The 22103-nt window shown below is 39.3% G+C and overlaps 1 protein-coding gene across 2 annotated transcripts in view; it reads right to left on the reverse strand.

Annotated features, from left to right (window-relative positions):
• Positions 1-22103, reverse strand: part of L3mbtl4 (L3MBTL histone methyl-lysine binding protein 4) — a 438827-nt gene that overhangs the window by 92361 nt on the left and 324363 nt on the right. Inside the window, exon 16 of one of the 2 annotated variants that reach the window (XM_060368214.1) lies at positions 21920-21990. The exons of the other annotated variant lie outside the window; for it this stretch is intronic. Within the exon in view, the coding sequence (XP_060224197.1) occupies positions 21920-21990 (71 nt within the window). The remainder of the gene's footprint in view (positions 1-21919; positions 21991-22103) is intronic. 2 annotated transcript variants of the gene reach the window in all.

Raw genomic sequence — 22103 nt, forward strand, 5'->3', positions numbered from 1 at the left:
TCTTACTCACTTGCTCATTCCTGCACTTTAACGTTCCTCTACTACGGCGTTTTCAAAATTCTTGCCTATGAGGCTTAGGGCTCTTCAAGATACATGCGCTGTAAATAATGTCTCAGCTCTCACAAAGCATAACAAACACGATGGTGTTCTTATTTTTATGTACTTCGGGAAACTGACACAAGGGTTTGCATGAGAAAAAAGGGGGAAGGGAGGTGAAGGGAGTTTGCTTGAACAATCATTCAGGATAATTAAAACTCAAGGTAACAAAAGAGCCCAGTATATTCTACATAGGGATTCCAGCAGGAATCCATTTCCTCTCACTGAGCCCCAAGAATCCTGCACCCCCACCCCTGGAGAGTTTGGTGCTGAGGCAGGGACTTGAGCAGGCCTGTGAGTGCAGTGTGAGGGGTTCTGATGTGAGATGAGAAAGTGTGTGTCTCTGAATAGCTCTGAAAGCTCCGACCTCAATCCCTGGAACCACCCTAAGTCAGGTAACTATCCCGTCTAATGAGAACTTGCTATGTTTTATCCCAGCCTGTAAGTTCCAATTATTAATATTTTAATTGACACCTGACGACAGTAGCAGAGTCTGCAGGAGAGTGTTTCCGAGAACAGACGCGGCCATGTAAGAGGCAGGGCTCATTTGTGTGGTCAGACAACACTGTGGCCATTTATAGTAGGCATTTAAACACTTCCAGGCTAAAACCGAGAATATTCATCGTAGGCTGCTGAATTGCCATCAGCTTCCTTTCCCTGGGTCGCTGGAATGTCCCCCTGAAGTTACTGTGTGTGCCAAGCTTCTGCCCTGGGAAGCAGCTTTGAGCCACTGCAAATGATCCCCTTTCTCTTGTCACCCCGCTCCATCATCCAGCTTGTGCTATCTCAGTCTATGGTCCACAAACCTAGCACATGAGTGTGAGGGCAGCGATGCTACCTGTGCATTTCTCAGATACCACCTGCTCACCAACAGCTTTAAAAAATTCAGTATTCATTCTTTTTTTTATGGCAGTGAAAGCGTATACGAATGTGGAGTACACTATAGAGCCTCTACGTGTCCTTCACACCTTTCATCTCCCTTTCTTCTGTTATCCATATATTATGTCCATGTGGCACATTTCTCACAACTGATGAGTCAGTATGGATACGCCATTATTAGTAAAGGACCTAGTTTATGTTAGGGCTTCCGATCTTTGAATTTCACAGTTCTCTGGATTTTTTTAAATGCATAGTGTGTGCACCTAACACGGATGCTGGCTTCACACACACATTCTTCTTTCCACCTGTCTGTACTTTCCTTTCTCCTCTCCACCCCTGAACCCTTAACAAACGGCAGTATTCCTGATGTCTCTCTTGCTGTGTCTTTTACACAATGTCATGCACTTGGCATGATACAGGAGGTAGCCTTTTTAGACTGACTTCTTGCACTTGGAAATAGACAATTAATTTTCCTCTAAAAAAGAGCACGTGTCTTTCTACTGTCGAATAATACTCTGTCATATGGATACCAGCATAAATTATTTATCCATTTACCTACTTAAGAACATCTTGGCTGCTTAAAGCTGTTAGCTGGAGCTAAAGAAGGCTGCTATAAAACCGGTGCTTGAGCTTTTGCATGGGTGTGTTTTCAGTTCATTTGGTAACTACTTGAAGTTGAAACTCCTGGGATGCACGATAAGAATGGATTTATCTCTGTAGGACACCATCAAAGTGTCCGCCAGCATGGGTGTGACACTTGGCATTCTCACGGGATGAATGAGCATTCTTGCCGCTCCGCATCCTCATCACTATGCCAGGCTTTTCATTTGGGTCTTTTAATAATTTTAGGTGAGGCAGTGGCATCCCGTGTCCCGTATGTTGCATGATGGCAACTTTGCGTGTGTTTATTGCCACCTGGGTTTGCTGAAGTGTCCTGAGAGCTGGCCCTTTAGGCCTGGTTTACTTTTGTGTTTAATCTCAGTAGGTCTTTGACTACTTTGATACAAGTCTTTTATCAGATGCTTCCAAATGTTTCCTCCTAGTTTCTGATTTGTCTTTTAAAGTTTTGTCTCTGTCCCTGTGTCTCTCTCCCCATCCCCTCCTCTCTCATAATGGGATGCTTTTATTCTAATGCAAGTTTCTCATCTGGGGAATGAATGTCAGTCATCACCCTCAGGGTCATCTCCACTTTCTCCTTCGTTATCTTGTAGAGATTTTATAGTCTCATAGTTTACATCTCAGTCTATGGTCTATTTCAATTTTGCTTAATTTTGAATCTGTTGTATTTATTTTCTATTTTGACTTGTTTTCTCCTGTGATTTCAATGGAGCATTTTATATGACCCCACTTGACTCCTCATTCAGCACATCAATTACACTCTAAGTGTTTTAACTACTCTTCTGGAGTTCTCATTATGCTCTTACAAATCCAATATCTGTCCAGATATGGAAAAAAAAATGTTTTATGCTCCTTTCTTCTCCATTTCTCTAATTCTTTATGTAGTTCCAAACACTTGACACATCATTTTCCTTCTCTCTAAGAAGGTTGTAGGTTTCTCGCAAGGAGACAAAACTTCCTTGGTTTTGTTTGCCTGGCTCGTGCTTTTGGGTGTCCGTGTCACCACCCAGGAAGGATAATTTCACAGGACTTACACCTGTAAGATCATTTAGACATTCGATTCCATTTTCTTTCTGATCATCTGGTTTCCAAACAGAAGTCCCATGTTCACCATAAAGGTGATTTGTCCACTTTTGGGAGTCGGTGTAATTAACCACAAGGCAAATTGAAACTACTGTGAGGGTTCATCACATCCCAATGAAAACAGCTCTCATCAATAAAACAAATTATAACAAATGCTGGTGAGGACATAGGGAAAAGGGGAATCCTAATGTTAGTTGTCCTGTAAATTGACACAACTACTATGAAATCTATGCAGAGATTTCTCAGAAAGCTAAAAATAGAAATTCCATATGACTCAGATATATGACTTCTTACATATATATATATATATATATATATATATATATATATATATATATTCAAAGGACTTTTTATCTTACTATAAAGAAACTTTTTCATCCATTTTCATTGTCACCCTATTCATAATACAAAGAAATACAATGAATACAATAAGGAAAGTCTGTTACATCATCAACTGAAAAAATAATAAAAGTGTGTTGCATTATCAACTGATGAATGGATAATGAATGTATGTTACACCATCAACTCGTGAATGGATAATGGAAATGTTACATAAGTACAGTTGGGTTTTATTCAGTAGTAAAAAAAATAAAATTATGTGATTTTCATGTAAATGGACAAAACTGGGAAATACACTGATTTGGGTAAACTGGGCCCAGGAAGATAAACACTACATTTCCTCTCACATAGAAATCCCATCTTCAAGTGTTTAAGCGTGTGTGTGTGTGTGTGTGTGTGTGTGTGTGTGTGTACTTAATTTTGAGTATCTGTAGAGATCAGAAGCAGAAAAAGGAGCCATGGGAAAAAAATCTTCAAAAAATAAAAATAAAAACCAGTAGAACATAGGTGGAAAGGAGTAGTTGTAGGGGAATATGGGTTGGAAAGGTTTAAAGAAGGATGGGGATAGGGGAATGAGGAATACGAGGAGGTGTGAGGGGTTGGGAGAGGAAGAGTCAAAGAAATATATAAAGAGATGCCATGCAGAAGCCAATTAAAATATAATTTAAAATTTTCCCTTCATCTTTACTTCTGTGTTGTTTGGATATGAGCTAGATCTAGGTATTCTAGTTATGGCGTTTATTATGCATTGTATTCTTTATATCTCCTGAATGTCTGCCTTGGAAATTGCCATTAATTTCTGTAATATTTTTAGCTGTCATTTCAAACATTTTTTTTTCTGTTTTTCTTAATTTTTCTTAGAACTGTCTCACAGTTCTAAAACATCTTCTTTTTATTTAATTTCTTGGATTTTCATTTTGGGAAGCCTTTTTAAGTTTCTGAAAGTCCACACCTTCTCTTCAGCCTGCCTAGTCTGCTGACAAAGCATTATTTCACTGCTCTTCCAGTTCTTTGACTATTAGCATTACTCGTTAACTCTTTTTAAATATGGTTTTTATTTTTCCAGCTTTCATTACTACTCTATACGTGCTCACTCAAGAGAGGCCTTAGAAAGGCATGGCTATATAACTATCCATAATATGAAAATCTCTATTACATATTTGAGACTGGATCTCATGATGGATTTGTGGATTTATACTGTGTCTTCTTTCTCATACCTACCTGCTGAGTTTCCAAAGGCCAGGTACAGTTTACTGAATAATAAGGCTTGTAGAAGGTCTTTGATGTAAAGTTTTATGGTTATAGTGCTAAGGGCTAGTTTATGTTTAATGTTCAGCTTACTGATAGTTTCAAAGCTTTCTCTTTATTCTTACATCCTTACACATTTCCTGTATTGTTTGGGTTTCCCCTAGAAGTCCTTCTTAAATAACTTTTCAGTTATTGGATATAGTATGATGTTATCATATGGGAACCTTGTCATGACATGCTCAGGTTTTTGTTGGGTGGAAATACTAGTTTTGTTGTTAACACTAGACTCTGTGATTGAGCTGAGTTCCTGGGCTTCAGAAGCTTTCCCTGGTGTTTCCATTTGGTGAGATAAAAATTATGGAGAGTGCCGGAATCGCCCAGCTGCTCTTCTTAGCAGATACATGTGGTTTAGAATCTGAAATGGCCCCTCTGCAGGCTCAAGGTTGAATGTTTGCTTTTTCCCTTCCACGATGGACTAAAATCCTCTAAGAGAGTGAGCAGAAAAATGGTTGTTCCTTTTGCTGAAGGTATTTTCTTTTTTTTTTTTCCATTGTATGGTTTTGCCTTCTTTGTCAAACTTCAAGTGTTCGTAGGTATGTGGGTTTATATCTGGGTCTTGGTTTCAATTTCGTTTATCAATCAGTCTGTTTCTATGCCAATACCATTTAGTTTTTATTACTATTGCTCTGCAGTACAACTTGAAATCAGGGATGGAAATACCTTCAGAAGATCTTTTGTGGTACGGGATCATTTTAGCTATTCTGGATCTTTTGTTTTCCATATGAAGTTGAAAATTATTCTTTCAAGGTCCATAAAGAATTGTGTTGGTATTTTGATGAGAATTCCATTAAATCTGTAGATTGCTTTTGGTAAGATGGCCATTTTTACTATGTTAATCCTACCAATCCATGAGCGTGGGAGATTTTCCATTTTCTGATATTGAAGAAATTTTTTTTCTTCAGAGACTTGAAGTTCTTGTCATACAGGTCTTTCACTTGCTTGGTTAGAGTTATACCAAGATATTTTATATTACTTATGGCTATTGTGAAGGGTGTTTTTTCTTTAATTTCTTTCTCGACCTGTTTATTGTTTGTATACAGAAGGGCTATTGATTTTTTTATATTTAATTTTGTATCCAGCCACTTTGCTGAAGGTGTTTATCCTCTGTAGGAGTTCCTTGGTAGAATTTTTGGGGTCACTTATATATACATATATATAGTATCACATCACGTGCAAATAGCAATACTTTGACTTCTTCCCTTTGAATTTGTATCCCCTTGATCTCCTTTAGTGATCTCATTGCTGTATCTAGGATTTTAAGTACTATATTGAAGAGATGCAGGGAGAGTGGGCTGCCTTGTCCCTGATTTTAGCACAAACACTTTAAGTTTCTCTCCATTTAATTTGATGTTGACCGCAGACTTGCTGTATATTGCCTTTATTTTGTTTATGTATGTACCTCGCATCCCGGATCTCTTCAAGACCTTTAACACAATGCTGGTAAAGGAGTTTCTCTTGAGGGAATTACTATACTTCTCGGATGGATCTAAGAATTGTTATTTCTCAGTTTGTACATCTGTTTTCTTGGGAAAAATCATAAGATGATTTATACATTTCTTACATGTCAAATATAAAACGAACAAACCGCTTTCCAGTGAAAAGCATCACTAAGCAGACAGGATAGTCATTTCCCCCCCTGAGGCCTCTGTAAGGCAAAGTTCTGAGGTCTCAAGCCTTAACTTGGAGTTCAATGTGTGGCTCATAGCAGATATAGGCTGCTGTGCTGCACAGTATAACTGCATTATATTTCTATGCAGTTTTTATTGTGATGCATCCAAATGTAACATGAACATGCTGATGACAGTCTCAGACCTGACAAGAACACAGTGCTATATGTGGGAACTGCATGGCTGGGGATCGTGGAGCCCTTCAAGGCTGGGGAATTACTGTTAGGGAGCAATGGGTGGCTGCCAATCTACATCAGGACATATCTAGGGCAAGCATGTCAGGACTCCAGACATGAGCCTCCGACTGGAAAAGACAACAGTGGGCAGATCTGAGCAAAATTCAGTACTGTATGCCCCTATTCATGGGCATATCCAGGACTATTTATTTTTCTTAAATATTTAAAAAATTGGCTTTAAAAGTAACAAAATTCCATAGGCTGTTTTCCCACATATTTCATGGCGGGTTGATTTTCCTGCACCTCCCCATCCCTCAGCGCCCAGGCCCGCCGTTTCCACTGTACATGAGCATTCCCCTTTCTGCTCCCTTCCTATTCTCTCGTTTGTGTAGCCCATCGCTTAAATTGATGTTTATGTCAGTCTTCTGGGCCTTTTCTAGTTTTCTGGCCTTCAGTCACATTTACTTGCACTAGATACACATATTTAATACTTAGAGGCTAGGGTTTGCATATGAGAGAGAACATTTGTCTTTCGGAGCCTGAATTAACCTAAGCCTCTTACATGTCTTTCCCAGTGTGTGAGTGTCGCTTTGTGCATGATGGTTTTTTTTTTTTTTCCCGTGGTTCCTTGTGTGAGTGTGTTCGCACATGTGGATGGCATGCATGTAGAGGTCAGAGTACAACCTTGGGGGTTGGTCCTCATCTGTAGATGGCATGAGGCTCATATGCTTACAGAAAGCACCAGAGAAACTGGAACTGTTAAACACAGGCTTTTTTCTTCAAGGTAAGAAACTGACACCTGTTCACCAGGAAGGTTGGCATGGATGTTGTTTGATAGTCTGGTGATCTTTTGCTCTTCTCTGGTGCCAGCCCTTGCTTAGGAGCCACCAAGACTCCTAAACATTGCCTCTCATTCAATAAAACCCATTCTCATGAAAGAGAATGTACTTTGCACAAGAATTTACCATTATGCTTGTTTCAAATCCTTCCTCCCTAGTCCCTTATCCTGGCCATTGTTTCTCAACTAATAGAACCCATTTTTTTGTGGCAGATGTCACAAGTGCTCTACAAAAGATGTGTACTTTACAAGGGAACTCTGATGTAGCCATGTCTTTGCTGTGATAATTGCCACAAGGAAACCTTTTTTTTCCAAGGATCTACTATGTTCAAATAGATAAAACACGAACCCCTCAGAGTCAGCCTCTGGAAGTTTGAACTGATCTGACTAAGCTGTGCTGAGTCAAGATTCATTCTTGCCTCTCTGCAGTGGGTTTCAGTGCTGGCTGTGCCGCTTGCAGGGACCACACACTAACTTTCCTCCTTGGGTGAGATGCAGTATCTTCCCCAACACTGTGCAAGGCAGGTTCTCAAGACCCTTCCCTCTCTCTGACTCATCCCTCTGTAAGCGTACTAGGAGTACAGATACTACTGCACCTTGCTTTTTGTGGGTTCCAGGGATCTGAATGATTGCATGCCAACTGAGCGATTGTCCCTAGAATCTTCATGTTTTGAGATGCTCCCACACTGATTCCCATAGTGGCTGTACTAGTTTGTACTGCCACCCAGCATTGGATAAGGGCTCTTCTCTTCCCCTGTCCTCACCAGCATTTGTGGTTTATTTTCTTGATAACAGCCACTCTGACTAGGGTGACATAAAAATCTCAAAATCATTTCAATTTGCATGGCCTGAGTGGATGTGGGTATAGGATACTTTTAAAAACATTTGCTACCACAAAAAGCTAAAATGTTACGCTCAGGATGCGAGGCTAAGCGCTGCACTCAGGGTCAGTTGCTTTGGACCCAGAGAAGAGCATGTCTGATTGCATGCGGGTTGATGCCCCAGGTCCCGCCTCTGAGAAAAAGGTATCGGACAGGTCTGATGCTCTTTGGGTGGATGACACCTAAATGAACATCAGTACAAAGTCCCAATTTATTTCTAATATCAGAGATCAGACCTCTACTCTTGCCTGATGCGTCCAAAACAAAAAGGGGGAACTGTAGAGAGCTGCGAAATGCCGCGCCTTAAAGATGGAGCTGGTTTCCGCCTTCCACCTTCCCGATGGTGAGTGCTCTCTGTCACAAACAACTCCATATTTGGCTAAGGCTGAGGATCTGGCTTGCTTCCATGTATGTGGACCTATCTGCATTGCCCACGTGGCACGCTGGGGTTGGCTACCCAGAAGCTATTTAAGCTGTGGGCTGGCTTTCCCCAGGGTCAGATGATTGTTCAAGGTTCCTGAATAAACTGCATTGAAAAAAAAAACAAAAAAAAAAACAAAAAAAACACATTTGTTAGCCATTTGTATTTTTCCCTCTAAAATGTGTCTATGAAGGTGAAGGGTCCATTTATTAATTAGCAGTGTTTTTTATTTTTTGTTTTATTTTTGTAATTGTTTACAATAATCTAGATATAGCCCTCTGTTTTGAAGTATAGTTGGCAAAGGTTTTCTGCCATTCTTCAAGCTGCCTGCTTGTTCTCTGATAGCTTCTTCTGTGACGTCCTGGTTTAACTCCATTTGTCAGCTCTTGGGACTAATTCCCATGCTTCTGGAATTCTCCTCAGAAATTCACTGCCCACGCCTAAGTCCTAAAGTGTTTTTTTTTTCAACACTTTTAATGTTTTGGTTGTAAAGTAATATCTTTAACCAAGTTAGAATTGATTTTTGTGCAGGTTGAGAAACATGAATCTATTTTCTATCAGCAGATGTATAACCAGTATAGCCAGGACCATTTGTTGAAAAGAACATTTTCCAATAAATGTGTTGTTTATTTTTTTATCAAAAACTGTGTGTCCATAGCTTTATAATTTCATCTCTGTGTCTTTCCATATTTTCCATTTGTCTAGATGTTTGTTTTATGCCTGTCCATCCATGTTTGCCTTATCACTATGGCTCTGTAGTACAGTTTGAGCTCAGGTAATACAATGCTTTTTAGGTGTGTTCTATTTTCTCAGGATTGCCTTGGTGGTTAAAGATGTGGCTCCATGGTTAAAAGCACTGAATGCTCTTCCAGACAACTAAAGTTCAATTTCTAGTACTCAACTGGAGGCTAGCGACAGCTCATAACTCCAGTTCCAGGGGACCTGACTTCTGGCCTCTTTGTATATCAGGTACAGAAGCATTTCACAGACACACATGTAAGCAAACCAGCCTACCTGCAGAGTAAAGATAAATAAATCTCAAAACAAAATTTAAAAATTATTTGCTTTGGCTCTCTGTAGTCTTTATGATTATATATGTATTTTAGGATTTCCTTTTTCTCTAGTTCTGTGAAGAATGCTACTGGAAGCTTGAGGGAATAACAATGCATATGTACAGTGATTTTGAGAAAATAACCAGTTTTAGAATATTAATTCTATTCTTCTAATCCAGGAGCATGGAAGGATTTTCTTAAAGCTTTCCTTATAGAGCTCCTCACCTCCTCTGTTGGGTTAACTTCCAGAGTTTATTTTTAAGGCTGTTGTTAATGTAATAGTATTTTTTTTTCTGATTTCCTATTCTGCAATTTTGTTGTTGTTGGCATCCAACAAAGCTATGGATTTTTATGTGTTGATTCTGTAACCTTTTACTTTCTGAAAGTGATAATTAGATCCAGAAGTGCTTTGGGTAGAGTCCATGGCATCTTTTAAGTAAAGAATCATCTTGTATTTTGACTTTCTCCTTTCTAATATTCATCTATTTTATATCTTTCTCTAGTTGCCCTATTTAAGACTTCAGCTTTATATTGAATAATAGAAGCGAAAGTGTGGACCCTTGTCTCATGACAGATTTGGCTTCAGTTTTCCATCATTTAGTATAATAGTGTCTTATAAGTCTGTCATAAAAAGCTTTTTCATGCTAGGTAGGTTTCTTCTAATGCTAGTTTCTTCTGTATTTTTATCATGAAGTCATACTGAACTTTGTCACATGCATTTTCTGCATCAAAATTGTGGCATTTTTTGTTTTTAAGTCTTCATGCAGTAAGTAATATTTACTGATTTGAATATATTAAGCCAGTGCTTTTATCTCTGGAATGAAAACAACCTGGTCATGATGTCCCATCTTAGTTATCTCAGTTGAGTTTATAAGTATTTTGTTGAAATTTTTGCATCTATGTTCATCAGCGACATAGGCTTGTAGTATTTGATTTGGGGGATTTATTGCTTTTTGGTATCAGGGTTTACTGTGTTTCCAGAATGAGTTTGGTGCTTTTCATTTTTATTTTATGGAAAACTCTGAGAAGTGTTGTACTAAATCTTCCTTGAAAGTTGGGTAAACTTCAGTCATAAGTATATCTGGTTCCAGACTTTTCTTTGTGAAGAGACGGTTAACTGCTGCTTTAATCTCTTTCATTTTATGGACCAATTTAGGTTGCTTACACCTTTTAGTTTTAATTTTGTTGTGTTGTACATATTTAGAAATGTAAATATTTTCCATATTTTCATATAAGTTTTTAACAGCATTTTACTCCAGGATTTTTTATATTCTTCCTCGAATTTTTCAATGACCCATTGTTTATCCTAATGTGTGCTGTTCAGTCTTAAAATATTTAAAGCACCTTTCTGAGATTATTAACACTGTTGGTGTCTAGTATTATTGTACCATGGTCTGATAAGATACAGGGAACTCTTTCAACTTTACAATTAGTTATTAAGTTTGTTTTGTGTCCTATGATATGCTCAGTTTTATTTAAAGTCCTGTGTGCTGTTGTGAAGAATCCATATTTTCTACCTGTTGCATAGAAAGTTCTGTAGAAAAGTGTCAACTTTAATCAATTTTGGTGTAATCTACTTCTTAGATTTCTTTGTTGATTTTTTATTTTTTGGACCTGTGTGGATATGAAAGAGGGATAATCAGTCCTTCCTCATCATCGTGTCTAGACTTAAATGCTCTCTCATCTGCAGCTCTCAGCTCCAAATCCTCAAAAGTGATTATACAGGATGGAGTAACCGCAAAACCAGGAAAGTATGAAGGGACCACAGGCAGGTGTGGGGTGGTTCCCTGCTAAGAGGAAAGCAGCAGGACACAAAGGATCTGAGGCAGAAAATGGAAAAACAGAGGAGGAGAGACTAAAGTCAACACAGGGAAGGAGTGATGAGTGACAAATGACATAAAGGATCCTCAAAGAGGCTCCTAAAACTTTTTATATTCACCTAAAGTTATAGTAACATATGTGTGTGTGTGTGTGTGTGTGTGTGTGTGTGTGTTTGCTTGCCACCAAAGCATAGAGACTTGAATTTGACCCCTACAACTCATGCACAAAACGGTGGTTCTACCACTGCCCTATCATCTGTCTTTTACCTTTTCTAACCTTTCTTCCACACAGTTCACTAAGCATTATGAGAGGGAGTGATGATGCCCTGTTGAGGCCTGAGCTTGTGTGGGTTGTTTATTACCAGCACCTTGATTAAGCATAACTGTGCTGTTCACTGTGGCCAAGGGTAAGGAGGACATCAGCTTACAGGTGTAAACACACAACCTAGAAGTCAGCCTGAGAACATGCCCATTTAGTGGAACAGAAGCTGTAAGTTGAACCCATGGTCCTGTGACCTCCTAAGTCATGGGTTTTGACCAAGCTCACAGAATCAGTTATGAGCTCTCTCTCGGGGAGAACTACTAACAAATCAACATATAAAGGTCCTAATTCCAACATGGAAGACAAGAAATATGTTGCATTGCAGAGAAGAATATAGTCTTATCTTAATAAGAAACAAAAGCTATGTATTTTATCCAAATTGTTGGAAATCATATTTGACTAGGGAAGGCCTCCTGAAGTCATTTGCTGCAAACAAACAAACAAACAAGAATCAAGAAGGTAATTTGTATTGATGATCCCACTACATGGGCACAGGTCAGCAGCTGGCTGATACATAAATGTCTATGCATACCCCATAAAAACCTTATTGGTTACAAAATCCCCATGACTTATTATTACATGCCATCCTTTCATATGGCGTGAAGGGAATTTTACAAATGTTTTTCTTCTGCTCAGACAAAGAGCAGAAAAAAAAATCCTTACCTGATCTCTACATCCTGCACATCCCATTCATTTATACTTATAAAATTGTATATTCCTAGTGAGAAATCATACGTTTACAGAGCAAAAGAACCAGGTGCCAATAAAATGGAGAAGGCCTTGACAGGCTCACCCACAGAGACTCTGAGACACATTTATTCCAACATCCTGCAGGACCCAATCTTGGACTACTTAAGCCAATATCCCACCAAAGCTTGCTTCCAGGACAGCTTCAGAGAAAGCTGCTGATCCCAGTTGGTCCAGCCTGTTCCAAACAGGACTTCAATTCAGTCTGCAATTTCTCAACATTTAGAGACTGAACAAGAAATGTCACTACTAGCTTACTTGACCATTTTTTTTCCAATTTTTTTAGGTCTCCAGAAATAAATTCTATACCCCAAATCACCAGAAAGTAATTTTAAGAAACTGTCACCACATTCCTTTGGGTTGGGCAGGTAGGTTTTGGTTGTTCTCTTAGGTAATGGGTTCTTATCGTTATAAAGAGGTTCAGAAGAAAATGTGGGGAATGTAGAAGTATCATATAGGAACAATAAGATAAAAGAAAACATTATTGAATCTACTCTTCAATTAGAGCTATTGTCATTCTCAAATAAGGTTAATTTTAATACATTGTTATAGAATTCTATATAGTGATACAAAAATAAGGTTAATTAGGACACATCACTATAGATTATTATATATTGAAACAAAGTTAAAGTTAATTTTGATAGACACACCCATACCCCCCCACACACATATATGTTCTGGTATGAAATATTAGACCTATAAAACTCATTTATAGATCCAAGGTTTACTTCCAGTTCTTTTACAAGCTGCCTTTACAAACTGTTTAGAATAGTTACAAATACAAATTATTCAGTCAGACTCATAATCATGTCAGATACTAGTTTAGTTTATCATAGAGCTATACATCTTAGGTTAAACAGATAGTAAATAGCTAGAAACAAACAACATTTACCTGTTCATATTTACAATAGATAGATAGATAGATATGATTCTACACTATGTAAATGTAAGTAGATAGATGTCTTAAAAATGCAGAGACCTACAGAATATGGCATTTAAGGATTTTTTTTATCAATATCAATTCAAGACCCTTTTGACTTGAGACATGTCAGCTCCTGGCAGCATCCCATTTCCACCTGGAAGATGATGAGCATCATAGGCTCTCCATTTTGGAATATGCTCCAACTGAGCATAATGCTCCTGCTCTCTCTGGAGACAATATGCCGTCCAAAAATGGACAAGACTCGGTTGCAGGCTGAGTCAACTACCTAGCTCTGCCAAGACAGGGTAAGCAAGTCCTTCATATTTCCTGCTTCATATATACTTCATATATACATATATCTGTCAAATATACTGGGTCAGAAGGCTGAAGATGATGCTCCAAAGAGATATTGGGTGACTGACCAGGAAGTAAACTGTCTCTGTCATCTCTATAGTTTTGGAAGCTCCTTGCCTGCACTTCTTGCTTACTAACATAACAATTTTATGCCTTTTCTAGTCTCTGATGGGGTTGAAGACTACAGAGTTATAGTTTCACAATTAGGCTTAAGTTGTTTAGTGTTTAAAAATGTTTTAAGGTCTAGAAAGATGTTTTTAAGTTGATAACTACAAGATATGATAAAAATGATTTAGGTACAGAACTTTAGTCATCAAGATAGGAAAGATAGTATTTTCTTCAAGGTTGCCAAATACAAACAACTGAACAAATAATTGATTAGCAAATAAAGTTGCCTACAGGCTGGAATTGGCAGAAAAGAGGTAGGCAAAGCCAAGATTCACGGGCTTTGGGGGGTGGTGTATGTGACAGAAGAGCCATGAGAAGAAAAGGAGGAGGAAGAGAAAGGAACAGGTTGCCATGGAATCACATGGCCAGGAGGAGCTTGCTCTGAGGACTGGAATGATGCAGAGAAACAGCCCAAATGGAGAACATATGCAAGTGTTTATGGGGGTTTTGGGTGAGAAGTAGACAAGGTATCATCGAAGGTTAATATCTGCCCAGCCCCAGTGTGTTAAGGCTTATTAAAAAAAAATCTAACAGTTTCTTTCTGTGTCTTTTGTTTGTATAATGTCATGTTAAGGAATAACTGTCACCTTAATAATTACATGAGTTGATATTAAATATTAATAACCATGCTATAGAGTAATAGAGTATAGAGCCCTATCTCCAGTCAGAACATAGTAGGTAACCTCCATGATAGTATGCCACTGTTGCTTTACTGATCCCATCTTGCTGGACATACTGATATTGTGGCATGTAAGGCCCACAGGTGAGTAAGACCATTGATGACGTTTTTTCTTCAGCTGCCTAGAGAGGAACTTCGTTATTGAAAAACACATTCAAAATATTATTTAAAACATTGGGCAAGTTAGTCTATCCTTCTAATTTTCATTTAGAAAAGATAGATTCCAAGAAAAAACTGACAGCATACACAATTTTAAACCATAAATCCATTGAAGAAATTAACTAGCAATTAATTCAGCAATGGATGCCCTACTAACAAAAAAAATCTAGGCTCAAATTATTTTTGTGGTGAATTCATCTAACAGTTTTAAAAAACACACATCATGCACTATACATAAACCCTTTATGAGAGTGGAAATACAAATGACTATTACTCATCACATTTTGTGAGGTTATCAAACTTATGCTATCAAAACATGCTGACAGAATAAGAAAGAAAATTATAATCAATTTCTTCCTTGAATGTATTTGACAGAGTCTCTGATAAAATGTAGGCAGTTCCCACCTGACACAGCAGTGTGGAGCTGCAGAATTCAGCACAGTTTAAAACATGCAAACTGAACTTAGTAATCCATGAAGACAGGAATGGTTTTTCTAGCTTTTCACGAATCTTACTAAAACATTAACAATTCTCTCACTGCCTGTTATGGTCTAAGAGTTATCACTGTGATATACATCATTAAAATCATTTGTGTTTTGTTTCTTTGCCTGCATTGCTCAGTGAGGGGCATCTTCCTCCAGCTCGCCATGGCCACCTCTTCCTTTGCACTAACAGTTTGTAACAGAGGAAATTACCCACTCCCCCTATACATTTGCTTAAGGTTGATGGTAGTTTCAGGCGCTACCACTTACTTCTTTGGCTTGTTTGATATTTGTTGGCCAGTTGTTTTTTTTTCAGTGTCTGGGGAATATATTTAATGCATTCACATAACATTATATAATCTCTTAAAATCATAAGTTTTTAATGTGATAAAGTAAAAATAAAACCTTCTAATTTGTGTTATTCAAAGATTATTTTCCAGTTAACCCAATTTGATACTGCATTTTTTCTTTTTATGTATTTATTTATTTATTTTTAATTTCTTACAATTTATTCACTTTGTATCCCAGCTGTAGCCCCCTCCCTCGACCCCTTCCAATCCCACCCTCCCTCTTAGTCTCCTCTGCCCCTTTCCAAGTCCACTGATAGGGGAGGACCTCTTCCCCTTCCATCTGATCCTAGCCTATCAGGTCTCATCAGCAGTGGCTGCATAGTCTTCCTCTGTGGCCTAGTAAGGCTGCTACCCCTCAGGGGGAGGTGATCAAAGAGCCAGTTATCTTTTTAAGGAAGCAAAACTTGTAAAGTGTTGCATGTGTCTAACACAGGGAAACCAGTGGGGCAGCACAATTACACGCTTCACTGTCAGCATGCACACTGAAAAGAAGTGATGGTTGAGCACAGATTAACATGAGATTTGGTCATTTGTGGACTTGCACTTCCAGCACTCTTGAGGCTAACTCACCTTTGTAACAGAAATCTGGACTGTTCTGCTTATGGGTTGTTTGTTTATTTGTTCGGTTGGTTGGTTTTTTGTTTTGTTTTTGAATTTCTGAGACAGGGTTTCTCTGTGTAGCCTTGGCTGTCCTGGACTCACTTTGTGTGCCAGGCTGGCCTTGATCTCATAGAGCTCCACCTGCCTCTGCCTCCCCTAGTACTGAGAATAAAGGCGTGCCCACCATACCTGGTTGGTCTGATATTTTTTAACATAATCATAACAATTAAAATCTACATACCTTGGAAGCATGCAAAGCAAAGCTTGCCTAATTATTGGTTCTATTGATCAATTTGAATACTAGTATATGAAGGGCAGTGACTTTAAACTCACTGAATGACACCACTTCAATTAGTACACTTTTCCATACTTGCAATATAATGATATACTTATAAAAAATTTGCATAAGAATCATTATAATAAAATGAATAAAGGAGAAAAATCATAATCGTCCCAATAAAACAGGACAATCTTTGATAAAATCTAATACCCACTTATAAAACTAAACATCAAGTAACCTAGAAACAGAGTAACTTTTTCACTCTATTAAGGGTCTCAAAAAAACTACATTAAGCATTATGGTTAATAATAATAATTTTGTATACTTCTTAACTTACAATGATAAGTTTCTTTCCAAGATTAAGAATGAGACCAAGATGCCTTCTGATCATGACATCTACTCAGCACTACAGAGGAGGTGCTGGCTCAGGAAAACAGCCTCACACCACTCAGAATATTAGAGAAATTCTAATGAAACTGAAGTCTTCCACGTTCATGAATTAGAGTATGCCAATTCAGCTGAAGTTAGAAGACAGAATCACCTGAGATCTAATTACACTCACTCTGAGAGGTATGGGGTGTGTGTGTGTGTGTGTGTGTGTGTGGTATGTTTGTGTCTGTGTTGTTTATGCTTATGTGAGGGTGTGTGCGTGGTTGTGCTGTGTGTTTGTGTGTAGTACATGTGTGTGAAGGTGAGTATGAGTGTGTGTTTGAGGGTGTGTGTGTGTGGTGTATGCCCTTGAGCTAATCAGAAATGTAAAAGAGACAATATATTTTCCTTTTGTGTCTTGTTTCTGTTTTAGATAGGCTCTCTCTGTTCAGGCCCGGCTAACTTCAGTCTCTCTGGTGCTGGTATGTTGCCCAGCTTATTCAACTGAACATAAGAAAAACAAAAGTGAAAGAACACTGTTCTTAGTAGAACTGTTTGCATAAAGTTGTGGTAATTAAGACAGTGTGGTATTGACAAAATAATGCAAATTATCCTATGAACCAGAGCAGAGTTCACAAGCAAATCAACACAGCTTCAGTTCTTTAGTTTACAAGAAATGAGGCCTCAGTGCAGAGGCACCAGGGGAAGTTTAGCCTGGGTTACTTAATCAACTGAGAGTCCCTGGAAAAGATGAAGGTTGATCATTACTTTATATTGTATAGGAAATTAGCTCTAGTGGCATTCTAGAGCTAACCTGTGACAGGAAAGCTTAAAGATTTTCTAATAACAATCAGCAAAAATAAGTTTATGAACCTGGAACATGCCACACATTTTAAAGGCATGAAAGGCATTAAAACCAGAAATGCCAAGTTGAAAAATCAAACTCATATTTGTCACGAAGTACCATTGCGAGTTCTCTAACTGGGCTGCCTTATCTAGCCTCAATAGAAGAAGATGCACCTAGTTTTACTGCAACTCAATATGCCAAGGCTGGCTGATAACCATGTGAGGCCTCGCATTTTCTGACTAGAAGGGGAGAAGGTGTGAGGAGAGAGGAGGAGCTGTGATTAGGATGTAAAGTACATAAATAACCTAAAAAATAACAACAACAACAATAATAATGAGAGTTCAAGAAAGCAAATAACAAACTGGAGAGGAGAACTGCAGTACCTCTACCCAGTGAGGGGACCCACACTCTTATATACAGAGCCACATATCAATATGAAGAGGACACTCTAGATGACAAAGAAGAGGGTGATTCCTGAAACGCAATAGTAGTGAAAAGGCTCTGCTCAGTTTCATTAGATCTTGGGTATATGCAAAATGAAAATATCATTAAACCCCAATGTCAGCTCGAAAGAGTAGATGAAAATGGAGGGTGACCACACGCTCTGCCAAGGAGAAGGAAGGTCTGCAGTTCCCATCTTGTGCTGAGAATGCACAGATACGGTCCTTCTCAAAGATGCCTGGGACTAGCTCATGAATTACCCGTATCATACGATATTCCCCTCATAAAACATACTCACAAATATGTACTCACAGAAGCACCAACTCACAGACGCACGCACAACAACTCTGAGGAGCAAAAATACCTGAAAACGGCAGAGGCTGAGAGGCGTTAACTGTTTTATCCGCATATAGTTGAACATTACGCAGCAAGAGTAACAAGCAGAGTGTGACTTGGATGGATCCCACTTTAGCGAAAGTCAGGTGTTTCGGGGCATATGGCATGTGATCCCATGGGTAAAACACTCAGCATGAAGAAGCACTGACATAGCCAGGGCGTCTCAGCAGTGCCTTCCTGGTCACAGTTCACGACGGGCTGATAGGGCTGTGCATGTGGCCCCCTGTGGGTCAGGCTCTGTTTCTTGACATGACTGTTATTAAGTAGGGTGACTGCTTGGGGATTTCCTACCTTTTCTAACTGGCTTAGGAAAATAATCACCATCTATTAGGGACACAAATAAAGCTGGCAGTGGATTACCACATACAATTCTGTGTCAATCAGAAAGACCCTAGTATCTTCACATAAAATTGTAATTTCTGGATGATCCGGCATCCACATTTATGTTTCAGTTTTTGATTTATAAAACTTCTGGGTTGAGGTTGCCCTAGTAAGGGAAACAGGGACTATTTCTGACATGAACTCAGTGGCAGGCTCTTTGACCTCCCCACCCCCCAAGGGAGGAGCAGCCCTGCTAGGCCACAGAGGAGGACTTTGCAGCCAGTCCTGATGAGACCTGATAAAACAGGGTCAGATGAAAGGGAGGAGGTCCTCCCCTATCAGTGGACTTGGAAAGGGGCAGGGAGGAGATGAGGGAGGGAGGGAATTAGGGAGTGGGATACAGCTGGGATACAGAGTTAATAAAATGTAACTAGTAATAATAATAATAAAAAACCTGCTGGGTTGATGAAATGAGAACTAGTTATATTTCGGTTGCAGATGATCTAGGTACAGATGATAGACACATAAAGAGAAACAGCTAATTAGCTACCGTTTCAAAGATCCCAAAGTGATCCCAGCATGGTGCAATGTGGTAGCCCTGTGAGGTCTGAGGTAACAGGAGGCTACGCTGCCACTCTCCTCTCTCAGATATAACGACATAGACAAGCAGGTGAACTTTACTGTCACACACCATAACAGCTCCGTGCAGCTGTACTGAAGGAGTATCTTCTGCCCTGTGAGAACCATTCGCTGGGCAAAGGTAAAAGCCAGAACAGTACCAGATGCCCAACTCCCTCCTGAGGAAGGGACGCATGTCTGACCATCACCACCATGCCCATGCATGGCTCCACTTACAGATGGCATGAAACAGCATTGCCTCTTCTGGTGTACTACGTGGTAAAGACTGGTGAGGCAGACTGCGCCTTACAGTCCATCGATATATCAATATACCTGTGGCATGACCATGCTTCCTTCAACAAATGTGTGCTATTAGAAAGCAAAGTATATTCTGTCACAAATTTCGTGTATATATATATATGTAAATATATACTTATATATGAAAGATGTTCCAAATTATTTAAATATTAAAAAAACCCTATAATTAATGATAAAACGGGAGCTTTGAAAATAGCCATAAATATATGACAATCTTCCTTATTGCAAATGAAGTGCTTTGGGAAGTCAAGATGGTCACTAGTCAAATTTGAAAACACATCTGTGAAATGAAAATCAGAAGCTGTACTCACATACTGCACACAACCTATAAAAAGACCCAGTGTTTACGCCTTCCCGTCACGGAGTAAATGAGAACACATTTCAGCTCGTTTTCCTTAAAAAAACAAACAAGCCCCCAAGAAACTATTAATAAATGAAAACAGGCATTGATCCAAATGTACACAACAAAATTTTGAAGAGGGGGGAAAAAGATGAAGAACTGCAAGTTAATCTCATAGTATAGGCTTAACAACGTAAGGGCATTAGACAATTATTTAATCTCATGGGGTAACAATTAGTTTTACTGTTTTGTCCCATATAGGCCAGAGGCAGAGCAAATGAACTTAATTATAATGGCGAAGAAGGCCGGCTGGACGCAGGAAGTGCCATCTGAGAACACAGTAGGCTAGAACGTGAGCACAGCCTGTATGTTCTGCTGCCGTAGGACAGGCCCCTGGATGCATTTCCGCGAGGCTGACAGACAAGTGCATCCCACCCACCCACAGCCCGTGACATCAATGCCCTAATGCGAGGCAGACCTTCCCCAAGGGGAAGCGAACACGGTTGAGCTAGAGTGCGGTGGATACAAGCAAAGAATAAAAACATACGGGCATAAGCTTCTTACAAATGGTGCAGAAAAGCACAAGCGCACGCCAAGCGAGCTGGAGGAGACTCATCTTTCTCATTATGCAAATGCCTTTCTGCCAGAGATATTTTCTATTCTGGTCAGGTTGAGGCTTATCACTACTCTTACTATGTGAAGCACAAAACTGTGTATCTGTTTTAACAGGAACATCTACATAATTACTCTCTGCAGAAAATTTCAAAAGTGTCAAAATATGAATTAAAACACCAACACTTTTTTTTTTTAAGGTTTCTTATGTGGTTCCAAAACATGCTGCTTACAGAAATGAAGGCTTGGTGAAATGGATGAGAACATTTGGAGCAGTTTCTAAAATATCCATTACTTATTTAAAGCAAGGCTTAGCTCTGCTTATATTATACAGGAATTCTTCTGAGAACTGTGTGGCTGCATAATGAAAGGCAAGGACCTTAATTGCCCCCCGTTTTCTCAGGAAAAGACCCCGAGTCTTTGTGACTTACATGGAAATGTACAGTCCTTGCAACCCCAGGCTACGCTTTGTCCCATCCAAAGAGAGAAGTTTCACTCTTGGCCATCTCTGCCCTTTGTTCGGTGTCCACCCAGCCGCTTTTAATCGTAAGATAACTAAGATAACTCAGGAGACTGCAGTGCAGGTAAACTACAGTATTATCCGGTTGTGTTAATCTCCTCCTCAATTCAGCAGAAAATTCACCAACAGATCTCCTACCGTGTTTCTGGGACCTAACAGGTTAAGGATCACAGTGGCTGAAGATATAGCATCCTAACTGCAAGTGATACGTGTTCATGGTATCATCTGGCTAGATCAAGATATCAGCGCCAAGACAGGGCAGCTGAAGGAAGGCCTTAGGTGGCTGTCACAGGTGGCAGCTTCGCATTCTGCCTGCACGGAGCCGTCACTGGGGGGCAACACGGAAGTTAAAACACTATGTTCCTCTCTCCAGTCTCCTCCCCTAGAAACTTCTCATCTATGACATCAAGCTCTCTTCCCAGTAACTTTCCGCCTGACCTAATAATAATGTGTATTTTCCTGCCATCCAATTTGTCCACCACAGTGACTTTCCTGGCTGCATTAAGTGGCCACTGGAGAAGCAGAGAGCACGCTGTAAATGCTGACTTCCACAAGACCGGCTCTTCCCTGACAGAAAGAAGACTGCAGAGATGGCAGAGGCCTTTTCACCTTTAAAAATGAGAAAACTAAGACAGGGGCTTTGACGTAACAGAACTTGTTATTCCCAGGGTCAGTAGCACACCATGTGCCATGACTTTGGTTCAGGTTCTTGGCAACATTCCCTACCAGACTGATGAAACCAGACAGACAGATAGGACATTGTCCACAACAAAAAAGCAAGAGCTGGTTCTCTGCCTTCGGTACCATTGGGGTTTTTGTTTGTTTGGTTTGGTTTGGTTTGGTTTGATTTGGGTTTTTTGTTGTTCATTTGTTTTTTATTTTATTTTATTGTTTACCTCTGAAGAGATTATCCAAGTCAATATCTTCTTTTCCTTTGATTTTCAAACACTTTGCCTGCTGTACAAGTCTGGCAAAGAACAGAAATAAAATCTGGATTCATTATCCTGTGAGGTAAGAATAAATCACGATAGCAGCACAAATTTAAATAGAAACCACGGGGCAAACGACAGCGAATTAGCA

Source organism: Meriones unguiculatus, chromosome 15 (genome assembly GCF_030254825.1).
Source record: "Meriones unguiculatus strain TT.TT164.6M chromosome 15, Bangor_MerUng_6.1, whole genome shotgun sequence".
Lineage (NCBI taxonomy): Eukaryota > Metazoa > Chordata > Mammalia > Rodentia > Muridae > Meriones > Meriones unguiculatus.